Source organism: Sinocyclocheilus anshuiensis, unplaced genomic scaffold, assembly GCF_001515605.1.
Source record: "Sinocyclocheilus anshuiensis isolate Anshui unplaced genomic scaffold, SAMN03320099.WGS_v1.1 scaffold635, whole genome shotgun sequence".
NCBI classification, from domain to species: Eukaryota; Metazoa; Chordata; class Actinopteri; order Cypriniformes; family Cyprinidae; genus Sinocyclocheilus; species Sinocyclocheilus anshuiensis.
In genome coordinates this window covers 657,500-669,265 of record NW_015551039.1, presented here as the reverse complement: position 1 = coordinate 669,265, position 11,766 = coordinate 657,500, and the positions used below count along the sequence as shown (strand labels likewise).

The window sequence follows — 11,766 nt, the reverse complement described above, 5'->3', positions numbered from 1 at the left end:
TGCACCAAGAGCTTGTAACACTTCAAAGAGAAAGGAAAAATTGAAATCGCATCATATGACCCCTTTAATGTTTTAGAAAGAAGTCAATTAGGCTTGCCAGGCTGCATTTATTTGAACAAAACATAGAGTAAAAACATTAATATTATGAAATATTACAATTTAAAATGACTTTTTTATATATATATTTTCAAATGTCATTTATTTATGTGATAGCAAAGCTGAATTTTTAGTATCATTACTTCAGTATTCAGATCCTTCTGAAATCATTCTAATACGCTGATTTGCTGCTCAACAAACATTTATTACTGGCAGTGTTGAAAACAGTTCTGTGAAAACTGATTTTGTCAGGATTCTTTGATGAATAGAAAGAACATTTAAACAATAGTGTAAAAACAGAACCAACCTACCGTGCGCTCTAAGGACTCAACACTTATTCATCAAATCCAATGCCTCCCAATTCAAACATTATCAAACAGTGTTTATCCCATGCTACAGGGAGTTTATTTAAAGGACAAGCCTGAGAAAATGTCAGATGTTCTGGTGCCAGCAGGCTGTCTGCCCTCCAGGGTGTCTGAAAGGGTGAATGATTATGATGATGGGTCCCCTGTTGCAGGAATGCGCTGAATGAAAGCAGACTCTCTGAGGTTGAGCCTGACCTGTTGGAGGCTTTTGTCTCCGCATAATTGACTTGCTAAGGGGCTTCAGCACTGAACTGAACTGAACGAGAACAATATGAGGGGAAGGAGTGGCGAAGCGCACCGTGACACCACACAGCACCATAACAAAAGAAATAAGTTTGTTTATCAAGACGCGTCTCAGTCCATTATAGACACTAAATTAGTTTGATATACTGATAAAAAACCAATTAAACCCTCACCTGGGAGTCCTGCGCCTCTCCTGAGACTCCCGGTTGCCCATGAAGGAAGGCACGCAGTTGGTGAGCTCCGTCCAGTCCGCGTGCAGCCCGCAGCTCCAGCCGGTGGAGAAACGAGAGAACAGCCAGGTGTCCCGTTTGCCCGGCCGGTAGCAGGTACACTTCTTCTGGCCCGCATGGCACTCGCACGGCCTCTCCAGCTGGATGTTGCGAACGAGGTGACGGCCGAACGTGGTCCCCCCGGTTTTCTGAATGTGGAGGAACACTATAACATCGTTCCCCTTGATGTTGAAGTCTACAGCGCGATTAAGGTCGTTGGTGGTGAAATTAAAGCGAGGCACGAATCGAACCAAAGCACCGTCCTCTGAGCTGTACGGATCTCCCGCACCGGCTCCGTTCATGCGATCCCCGGGCGCGCGGCTTCCCAGTCTCGAGGACAATGATGCCAGGTGGAGCAACTGGCAGTCGGACGTAGGGCAGACGTACTGTAATACAATAACACCGAAACACAGGACCATCAGGAATGCGACGAGGAGCCGGCTGTAGTAGGATTTTTCATCCATCTTCTCGCTGGAAAAGCGAAAGCATACTCAGTTGTGCGGTTCCTCCACCGCGTCGCGTCGGCCGGGAGAAATGTTGTTGAACAAAACCTGTGACTCGAGCCTCAGCACATCAAAACATGAACACGCCCAGCGCTTTTTCTGGATGTTGGTCTGCTCGTGTCGAACCTAGTTGATGTCTACATGATTCCACGAGCCTTTCCTGCTCGTACTAGCATCGCATTGCTTTGAGATCTTCAGATAACTTCTGCTGTTTACCTCTGCCACAATTCCGTACTCGCTCTTCCCCGTTCCTCGTTTTCCTTTCCCAGTAGTCCATACCGCCCCCATCCGCATTTGAATCTTCATAATAAAAGCCCCATTGGGAAATATTTGACAAATTCTGTTTTCAATTTGCAAGACTGTCTGCAAGTAACTGTCTAGACATTTAATTGGCTAAAATGTTTCTTCTGATAAACAAAACAATATTTGTTAACGCACACACACAGGTTTCCATGTTTTATGGGGACATTCCATAGGCGGAATGATTTTTATACTGTACAAACTGTATTTTCTAATCCCTTACTCCAACCCTACCCCTAAACCTGCATCTCACATAAAACTTTATGCATTTTTAGATTTAAAAAAAAAAAAAAAGATAATTGAGCATGGGGGCCAAAAAAATGTCCCTTCAAGGTCAAAATTTACTGGTATTACTACATTTGGTCCCCATAGGGAATACTAGGACCAAACACACACACACACACACACACAGACACACACACACACACACACATGTCTGGTCAGCTATCCTTGTGGGGACTCTCCATAGGCGTAATGGTTTTTCTACTGTACAGACCGTATTTTCTATTGACCTACACCTAAACCTACCCCTTACAGGAAACTTTCTGCATTTTTAGATTTTCAAAAAACTTCATTCTGTATGATTTATAAGCTTTTGTACCCGTTGGGACCACAATTTAGGTCCCCACCGTGACACGAGTCCCCATGAGTCTGTGTGTAGTCAGGTTTAAGTCCCCACCAGGATATATAAACCTGTACACACACACAGATTTGAATTACAATACTGCTTTACAGGCAAAGTCAATATTATTTTTGCTGGTTGATATTGTCTTATAGTCTATTATATCTGTAAAGCGCTATATGTATGAAGTGCTATAATAAATAAATCTTCAAAATAGCATATCAGAAAGCAAACATTGATTAACTGCTGGATATAAAAAGTTATTAATGTCCCATACTGGATATGGTTTTCTTTAATGTAAGAATATTTCAACATCAGGAATCTAAGCTAACATTGATTAATATTTCACTTAGAATTTACCGTTTTGTATCTTGTGTAATAAATGAGTCTCTGAAGGTGTAGAATTCTCCATACATGGTCTCCATCACATTTATTTTCTGTACTATTGGAAGAAAACAACTATATGGGACATTAATAGTCTGGCAGTCTTCATCTCATCTTGACAAGTTTGTTGACTTAACACATGAAGACTAAAGGAATATTTAACACCGCAGCTTAATTAATGGCTGTGATTAATCAGTCTTCATGATTGTTTTAAGTCATCCTTTGTTTTCTTCTGTTTTACTAATTGGTCTCTCAAAGAGATTTTCAAAGCATTTTGGTTGAACTAATCCTAGTAAAGCACAACAGAGCAGAAATGACATACGACACATTTAAATATCTGCAGTCTTTATTTCAACAAGACTAAAAAATGTTTAATATAACTTTTCTCTTACATTTTTAGCATCTATCTCTTTGTTTCACCCATATTAAGCACAAACTCTGAATGGGTCAAATCTGATGAACATCTCTCAGAGACCACTAAAATGACTGCTCATTATTTACAATTTGTTTTCTTTTCTTTCTTCAGTGTCTCTCACTCCTCATCACAGATGACTCCATTGATGTACAGGGCTGCAGGCCCTGCGATCTGTCCAATTCAAGGTCAGCAATCAATCTAAAGATGACATTGCAGAGGTTCATTCAAGAGTCCATGTCATCTTCACACTGACTCGGAGTAGCTTGACATACTAAGCACAAGACACTTCCTTTCCTGGTCATTACATCAGAGCCATCTTAACATGTGACAGTGGGAAGCTTTGGGTCAAATGTACAGAAAACACATATTGCTTTCTATTCGTTGCAGTACATCAGACTAGAAAAATACATAATCAATCTGAGGTGCTGCTGTAGAGATCTACTCATTTCAGGCTCATGAAACCCTGACGATTCTTTTCCATGTCTGAGGACTGGCCATTCATCCATAGATACTGAATGAACCTCGAATGAATAAAAATGAACGTAAAAAGTATGCATGTTGCAGATACGATTAAAAGCATCATTTAAAACTCTCTTGCTGTGAGGTATCTGAATGCCAATTAAAAGTGCATGTGACATCAGGAACGATCAAGGACCGATGGCCAGCCCTGTCCTTGCATCAGCTTGTACAATTTTCACAATCCCCTTACATAAAACTGTAACGACAAAACAAATGCTTACGGTAGCTCGGTTTACAAAATCTAAATATTATGTAACATGAAATCTGAAGCCAAAATAAAACCATTGGTTAAAATTGTGAATTCATTCATCAACAGACATAAATATTGTGAAGACTGAAATTAAGATACCTAGGAAAGAGATGCTTGCGAATGCCTTTCAAAGAGACGTGGTTAAATAACTTACTGTACAAGAGCGAGGGGGAGCTAGTTTTTCTGAGAGGTGGGTGGAAAGCCCTCGAGACCGAGAGAGATTTTCTTTTAAACCAACCAAACAAGCACTTGTCAGCCATCTGAATGGGAACTTGCATGCATAGCCACTTTTGAAACTGGTGTTGTAACGTACCACACACACTGTCTATTGCTCTATATGAGGAATGGTTTTAAAATGTGTACCGATTTCTATGGATATCAATCGGGTATGGGGAAAAGGCTGGACATTTTAGGTTACATACAGAAATGAAAGAAACAAAAACTAAAAGAGGCCACCCAACCTCTCAAATCAGCACCGTCTGTCACTGTGTAGTGAAATCTGCTGCAGTACCTATCATACAGTTTTATACCTTACAACAGTACACTTCAAGCAAAATAAACACCTCCACATAAAACCCTGTGTAAAATTCCTCCAGACAGCTCAGCCTTAAGCCATCTTCAGCATACACTCGTATCCAGCTGGTTCTCCTTGAAATGTCCAGTAAAAAACAACTTTACTCTGGCCACACAGTCCACATCATGCAGAATACATGATCATCTTTGAGGGAACCATCAAGGCCTATTCAAAGTATCAACTTTCAGACAGACCTTACCTAACCAAAGCTCCTTCTTCATCACACACACATACTGAAGACTATATTCTCAAGTTATATATTATACTGCTGAAAATATTTGGGATGACGATACAGGGTCTGTGAAAGTTGGAAACATACAGAAAAGAAAAAGAAAAAAACACTTTGTGTCTGGAATCCTCTAGTTTTGATTTCACTCATAAGGCAGCATTGTATACATTTTTGTCAGTCGCAACCCAGATGAAATGCCCATTTATGAAGTTTTTATCATCCTCTAAAATTCAAGAACATATATATGATCTGCAGCCAACCAAAGCCTCCATGCACACCAAAACACATGCTCAATTGATAAAAAAAAAAATCTGAGTACTTCATACAGATTTGCTTAAATCATACGTGTTATACGGGTTGATTAATTGTTTACGTTTTATAAAAAGCGCTCGGATGATATATACAGCCAATCGTACACTCATCCACCCAAACACACACTCAATCTGACTTACTTTCAAACTAACACTTATTTAAACCATAACCGAAAAAATCATGATGAGTCGTCAACGATTCTGGACGCTACAGACACGGAGGAATAAAACCCAGCTGACGTGAAATGCTGCATGGAAACATATAGCTGTACATAAATGAAGTCCGTTCTTATAAACACAAAAAATACACTGAAGGGAAGTTATTTGAATATTAATAACTCGAGTGTCTTCCCCAGATGGCAGGCAGACGGAGATCCTGAAAGCAGTGTCTTTAATGTCCTATGGCAGTTTTCTGCTCTCTTGTTCAAATTCGTACAAACACACATCCTGTTCCTCTCTTAGCCGGTCTTATCTCGTGTGTGGGGTGAGCAGGGCGAGCAGGAGTGCCGTCACAGCCAGCGCCAGGCTGAAAGGTGCCAACCGTGTACCACTAGAGGGCTGTTTGTCAGATTGAATCTTGATAATGCGAGGTTTAGCGGGTGCTGGGGTGGAGAAGTAGATGTCCCCGTCACTGTCGCAAGGGGGCGAGTCACAGCCGCTTCCGCTTTCCTCTCCACTGCCGGCATCCTCTGAAGAGCCAGGAAAGAAAGAGATAAACATTAAAAACAGGCTCGTATGACATCATCTTGACATTTCATAATGAATTTCACTTGAATTGAACCACAACTGTAACTCAAACAAAACAGATGCCTCTCGTACCATTGACAAATGAGATGTCGGTGCCAGTGTAAGCAGCCTTAAGCCGGCTGGTCATTTCCTTCAGCACTGCTATCTGCCGCCGAATCACCATGTCTGGTTTAGTGATGTCAACTTCCACATCTGGATTAGACACCTGATTGGCTAAGCCATTGCCTATGACGACAGATTCGTACCTGCATGTGAAGGAAGGAAGGAAAATTTGAGTTGCAGCTTGAGTGAGGAATGAAATGGAGGAATTTTACTGTACTGCGACCAATAAAAGTGTCTTTTCAAAACCTAGTTTAAAACAGCCAAGCTCCTAGAAATGTACTCTTTGTAGGTTTCATACGGTTTTGAAAAACTGAATATACCATTTTCAAGAAGTATTTTAATATAATGACTCTAAAAAATGCCACGTGATTTAACAATTACAAAGTAATACTATGTTTTCCTTACTCCTCAAGTGTTCACGTCTTAATTATTTTCAAAAATGTTTTTCAAAGCAGAATGTTTTTTCTAATAAATTTGAATTAAAGTAAAGTCTGAAGTGAGTTGCACCACATGACCTTGCTTTGTCAAAAAAATATAAAATTCTGATATTTTAAGATATTTACTGACAGCCATGAGGGTCTCCATTATATAATTTCCTTTTTATTCTTATTTTTGCCCCCGCATGTTTGTTGCACCACACGACTTTGATTTAGTGAACAAAAGTTTTCCAAATGTTGCTACACTGCTAATTTGTACTGATTTTCTAAGAAATATTAATCCTGATTATGATTAAGATTGTCAAACTTTGAAGGTTGAAGGATTGAAGGTTTCCTTTTCAAAAATTAAATTCTTGAAATTGAGGCTTCATTCTCTATTATGATATCAGTACAGATTTAGCACTCTGAAGTTTTTGACATTATGCTTTTTAGGGCTGTGTATCACCACCAGCAAAGTCACGATACGATACGTATCACGATACAGATGCCACGATACGATACGTATCACGATACAGGACTGCACTGAATTTCACCTCAACAGCTGTTTATTAAACACTGCATACTATAGTGCCACTTCTAACTATTGGCAGAGCAGGCAGTTGACCTCTGCATTATGAAGGGCCTCCATAATTGTACCACAGTAGCCTACAATATAGGTAATGGCATATGTTTCATGTTTACATTGGGCACTCCCCACCAGGTACAATATTCTGATTGCTTGCATCTTGTTTTTAAGCCTATAAAAAATAATGTACTCGTTCTAATAAATTTATATTGTAATGTACTCATTCTAATATATTAAAAAATCATATTTACATTGCTGGTAGGTTATCATTGCACAAATTAACACAATCTCTACGTTTAAAAAATAAAAATGAGAAGAGTTCTAAACTAATGCGCTGTCTTCTGTAATGCACACACACGCTCAGTCACTCACACAGATCACATTGCGGCTGCACTCAGACATTCAGGAACAAACTTTTTAGCGCTGCCCCACATTGTGTGAAACAGAAGCAGTTTGATGTTAAGTTCAGTCACACACACAGATCACGTTGCGGCTGCACTCAGACATTCAGGAACAAACTTTTTAGCGCTGCCCCACAGTTTTATCAACTAAATAGCTTAATCGCTCAAGAGCTACATTTATTGAAGTGGAGATCGCTAAACTGCAAGCTAACCGGTGTTTTCAGAAAGAAAGCGCGTTTATCCACAGTGAAGAGAGAGCGCGTGCACATGGTTACCAGGTTGACAAAGATAAGTAGCACACTTAGCAGATATTTCCATATTGCGAAAGTGTGAAGCTCTGTTTCGGGGATTACGTCTCTTTATATCTCGTATCGTCAAATCTCTGTGACGATACATCGTCGTATCGATGTATCGAACACAGCACTAATGCTTTTTAATTCCATAATTTAAAAAAAAAGAACGCAATGACTTGAATACACCTCTCATATGATGAGCAAGTATAAACTGCCTTTTAAAGTGATTGTGAAAAACGTCATAGATCTGCTCAAAAAGAGGAGCATCATCTCATTGACCCACCTGCTTTTGGCTGTACCATTCCAGCATTCATCACCGATGGCAATCCGTTCTCCAACACACACAGTGTCCGGCAGGGTGGACCAGAACTTTTTGGCGTGCTTCAGTTTCTTCTTGACATCTGTCAACTAGGAAACAAACAGTTTGTGTTACAACCATTCCTTTCTGATCTGGTAGAATAAATCAACATGTTTTTAAAGAAAGTTTCTGGAAGGGATATAAGTGGTAAGGGAGCCCATTATCCTTACCAGTCGGTCCAGGCTGGTGCCAGCAGCAGTGGTGGGTCTGGCATCAGGGCTGTAGGGTCGGAAACGCCCGGGGAAGCCTGAGTCTTTAGGAGAGCGCCGGGTGCGGAATGCCATGTTGGGCTTGGGCTGCCCACATCCCTGAAACACCTGAAACAGACAAATAACTATAAATACACATGCACCACAATCAATAAGCATAGGCTTAATAAAAACAGGCATTTCTGATATACATGTGAAAATGTCATTTTTGAATTAAAAGCATACCTTCAGTGAGACCTGTATGCTGTTCTCTTGCATGTTCATGATGGCGTCTGAGATCTTCACGTCTATGGGATCCATGACTGACTCAAAGTTAAAGGGTCCCTCTAGCCTCTCAGCGAGACCCAACATGGCATCTTAAATTCATAAAATTCAAAATAAAGGCATTAATGAAGGGAACACCCTCAAAGCAATCCATTTCATCAATGCTTTCAATTAACCATGACCAAAAGAAATGCTGTCATTTCCACCACTAGAGGGCAGCATACAGTCATCGGTCCAGGCTAAGCTCATGAGGAACTGAAGCCTGTTGTGCAAACAGCTTGTAGATGCCTGAACAAGGTGCCCCAATTAAGGTTCCGCCCAAAGCTGACAGGCAGGGTAAGCAAAGCCAGTCCCAGAGTCCCACGAGCCAGGAACACTTTGCGAGAGCGCACGAAAATGTGTGACGGGACCTGAGACCACACGGCCTTTCAGAGTCACGAGAGGCCCAAAACACTTCATGAAACACATGCAAGGATAAAAACAGAGCCGCTCCCCAGTGTTCACTCCTAATCCAAGTTAACTCCAATTCTGCTTTCAAGCTGATGCTTCACATAAATTGTTTTGGCCTCAGAGCAAGTGGAAACCATTTCAATCTGATCTGTTCATTTTCAATCTGTGCTTATGATACTCCTCTGCTTAGTGTGGAAAACTGGCTCCATTACATTTAGGAATGGTTCAGTAATAAATCAATTGCTTGAGCCATTTAACACTCTCTTACCAAGGAAGTTATTCCACTCTGTGTCCAGATCGGCCTGATTGGCCAGGCAGCCTCGCATGACGTTGAGACAGTAGTTCTTGCAGGGCTTCAGCGCCACCTGGCCGGTACAGTACGGGCAGTATAACATCTTCATAGCCGCACGCACACAACTCGGGGAGGCACTAACCTGAAAGAAAGGATGAACAAGAAGATTGAGCAAAGTCAGCAGAACAGACACAGGAGGAAAAGGTTAATGAGTCCGTAACCTAATTCATATATGCCTGATGCTGCTGATAAAACTCTAAACAAAGAGCATCAGCGAGCGACCCTGCCACCTTTTATAAGGTCACTGCTAAAGTTGTTTGCTCAATTTGTCATTGCAGGTTCAACTGCTTCTACTAACTCACTAAACACACCGAGAAGCCTTGGCCTCTGATCTTTTAATGCTGGAAGATAAGCCCCGATTGGTCCATCCAGGTGTCCACCTTCACACACTGATAAACCCTATAGAAAACCTGTACTTTCGATCTCTGTTGTCCCTGACCTCGGACTTGCTTAATAAACATAAGTTGCCATGCTAACCAAATTCAGCTCTAGGGCTGGTACTGATGAAGATTTCCTGTTTCGATTTGTTTTGGATTTACAAACTCTTGATTTGATTTGATTCTGATTTAGTTTGATTTTATTCTGAATCATTAGAGTATGTGTCAGTTATAATTTTCCTTACATAAAGACATTCTCTCTTTGCTAATATTGTAACAAACAAGGCAGTGTTTCGGACTGATTTAAATGGACCTTTTTGAACTATTCTATAAAATAATCTGTTTATAAGCAGAGTTATCTTAATCAGGGTTAACTATTACTAAAACTATAAAAAATATTTTTGTTAATTGAAATAAAACTGAAATTATTGACGAAATTATTGAAAAATATGAGTAAAAAAAAGAAAAGCTCATAAAATAACTAAAAATATATCAAATCAATGCTAACTCAAAATATGAAAAAACTAATAGTATATAAATAATACAAAAATAACACTTTTCATAAGAGTCATTCATTTCACGAATCAGGCTACGCTGATCACGCTGTATGTTTTTAATTCCCTAAAAGAACTGAATCTTCATGAATCAAACTACACTGGTCATGCTTTTTTAATTCATGTTTTTAATTCACTACAAGAACTGATCATAAGTCACTTGTTTATGGATCAGACTACATTGGTAACATTGTAAATTTGTATATATTTTTTTAATGCAGCCCTTGAGGACAACACATTTTTTGCCATTATTTTGTTTTATTGCATCACATTCAATAATTATCTGGAAAATTCCCTCCCTAGTCAAAGAAACGTAAAAATAAATAAATAAAAATCTGCTCACCGTGGAGACTTTGCCCACTACCTCAGGCATGAGCACCAGGCCATGGGTGAACGTGCGAACTGCGATGAAGGACCGGGTCAACTGCAGGCGCAGCTTGCGTGGAACATCGCCAAAGGGTTTGAGCTGCTCCGTGTGCCTACTGACACACTCCATGTACGAGTCGCTGAACTCATACTGCACATTGACCAGTCGGAACATGCGCTCCAGAAGCTCCGTCCAGAAGTCCGCTAGCATGTCGTCCAGGTTGACGGCGCTGCTCCCATGGCTGTAGTAGTGGCGTAGCTCACTGAAGAAATGCTCGAAGAGCTCGGCGTTCTTCACATACATCAAGCCGTAGGTCCGCACGAACATGTCATTGAGAGATTTCTCTGCATTGCTCAACAGCTCTCTGAAGAACTCTGAGAACAAAGGACAATAACGATGGAGTTGTTTAGTTTTAAATATGTCAAAGGCAGTGGTGGAAAGAGTACTGAAAAAATATACTCAAGTAAAAGTACCATTACCTTCCAAAAAATGTAGTGTGAGTAGAGTAAAAGTACTTGTCCAAAAAACTACTTGAGTAAGAGTAAAAGAGTAGCCTATTTAAAAGTACTCATGAGTATTGAGTAGTGAGTACTGAGCTGTGGATTCTTCCCCCTCATAATAAACGCTGTACACCACAATTTATAAATTTTAAAGGGGTCATGTGATGCTTTTTTAAAGATCATTATTTGGTGTATTTTTTTAAAAAGCCTTTTTCCAAAAGGTACATCTGGAAAAAGGGGGGTCGTCTTATAATCAGGGTCGTCTTATATTCGGGCCAATACGGTAATTCATTTTAATTCATGGTTCATTTTTGGGTGAACGAACTCTTTAAGGCAGCTTTAATCGCCTTCATGACTTAACTGACCACGACATTGCATGCACGTAGTTTCTTTCGCACTTTGATATGAAATGATAAAGGCTACAGCGTGCGCCGGCGCCTTTGTGCATACAATTGAAGCGTGCGCGCCGAGTAACCTACAGTACCGTTTCCGCGCTCGTTTGACTCGCACCTGGCGCTGAGGTGAAGTGGAGTGCGCGTCTGAAATGTCTTCTGTTTGATGTGCTCGTAAAGACGTTCTGTGACTAAATTAGCAAGTAAAAAGAGACAGGCAGCAGTTGTGAGTGGGGTGGCCAACACTAGCCCCGCCCCTGCATTAACGGCGTTAAATATTTTTAACGCGTTAAAGGGGTCATATGATGCGATTTCAAT

General features: G+C 40.5%; 2 protein-coding genes across 3 annotated transcripts in view; both read right to left on the bottom strand.

The window, feature by feature from the left end:
• LOC107661387 (heparan-sulfate 6-O-sulfotransferase 2-like) overlaps positions 1-1,786 on the bottom strand; it is a 5,357-nt gene extending 3,571 nt beyond the window's left edge. For both annotated transcript variants that reach the window (XM_016450938.1, XM_016450939.1), the window contains exon 1: positions 878-1,786. In XM_016450938.1, coding sequence (XP_016306424.1) covers positions 878-1,437 — 560 coding nt within the window. In that variant the 5' untranslated portion in view covers positions 1,438-1,786. The remainder of the gene's footprint in view (positions 1-877) is intronic.
• A 3,689-nt stretch (positions 1,787-5,475) lies between these two features.
• Positions 5,476-11,766, bottom strand: part of LOC107661423 (glypican-6-like) — a 17,099-nt gene continuing 10,808 nt past the window's right edge. The window contains exons 3-9 of the mRNA XM_016450996.1: positions 10,533-10,930; positions 9,175-9,340; positions 8,418-8,548; positions 8,154-8,300; positions 7,909-8,033; positions 5,900-6,072; positions 5,476-5,769 (exon numbers count right to left, since the gene is read on the bottom strand). Of these exons, the coding sequence (XP_016306482.1) occupies positions 5,549-5,769; positions 5,900-6,072; positions 7,909-8,033; positions 8,154-8,300; positions 8,418-8,548; positions 9,175-9,340; positions 10,533-10,930 (1,361 nt within the window). The 3' untranslated portion in view covers positions 5,476-5,548. The remainder of the gene's footprint in view (positions 5,770-5,899; positions 6,073-7,908; positions 8,034-8,153; positions 8,301-8,417; positions 8,549-9,174; positions 9,341-10,532; positions 10,931-11,766) is intronic.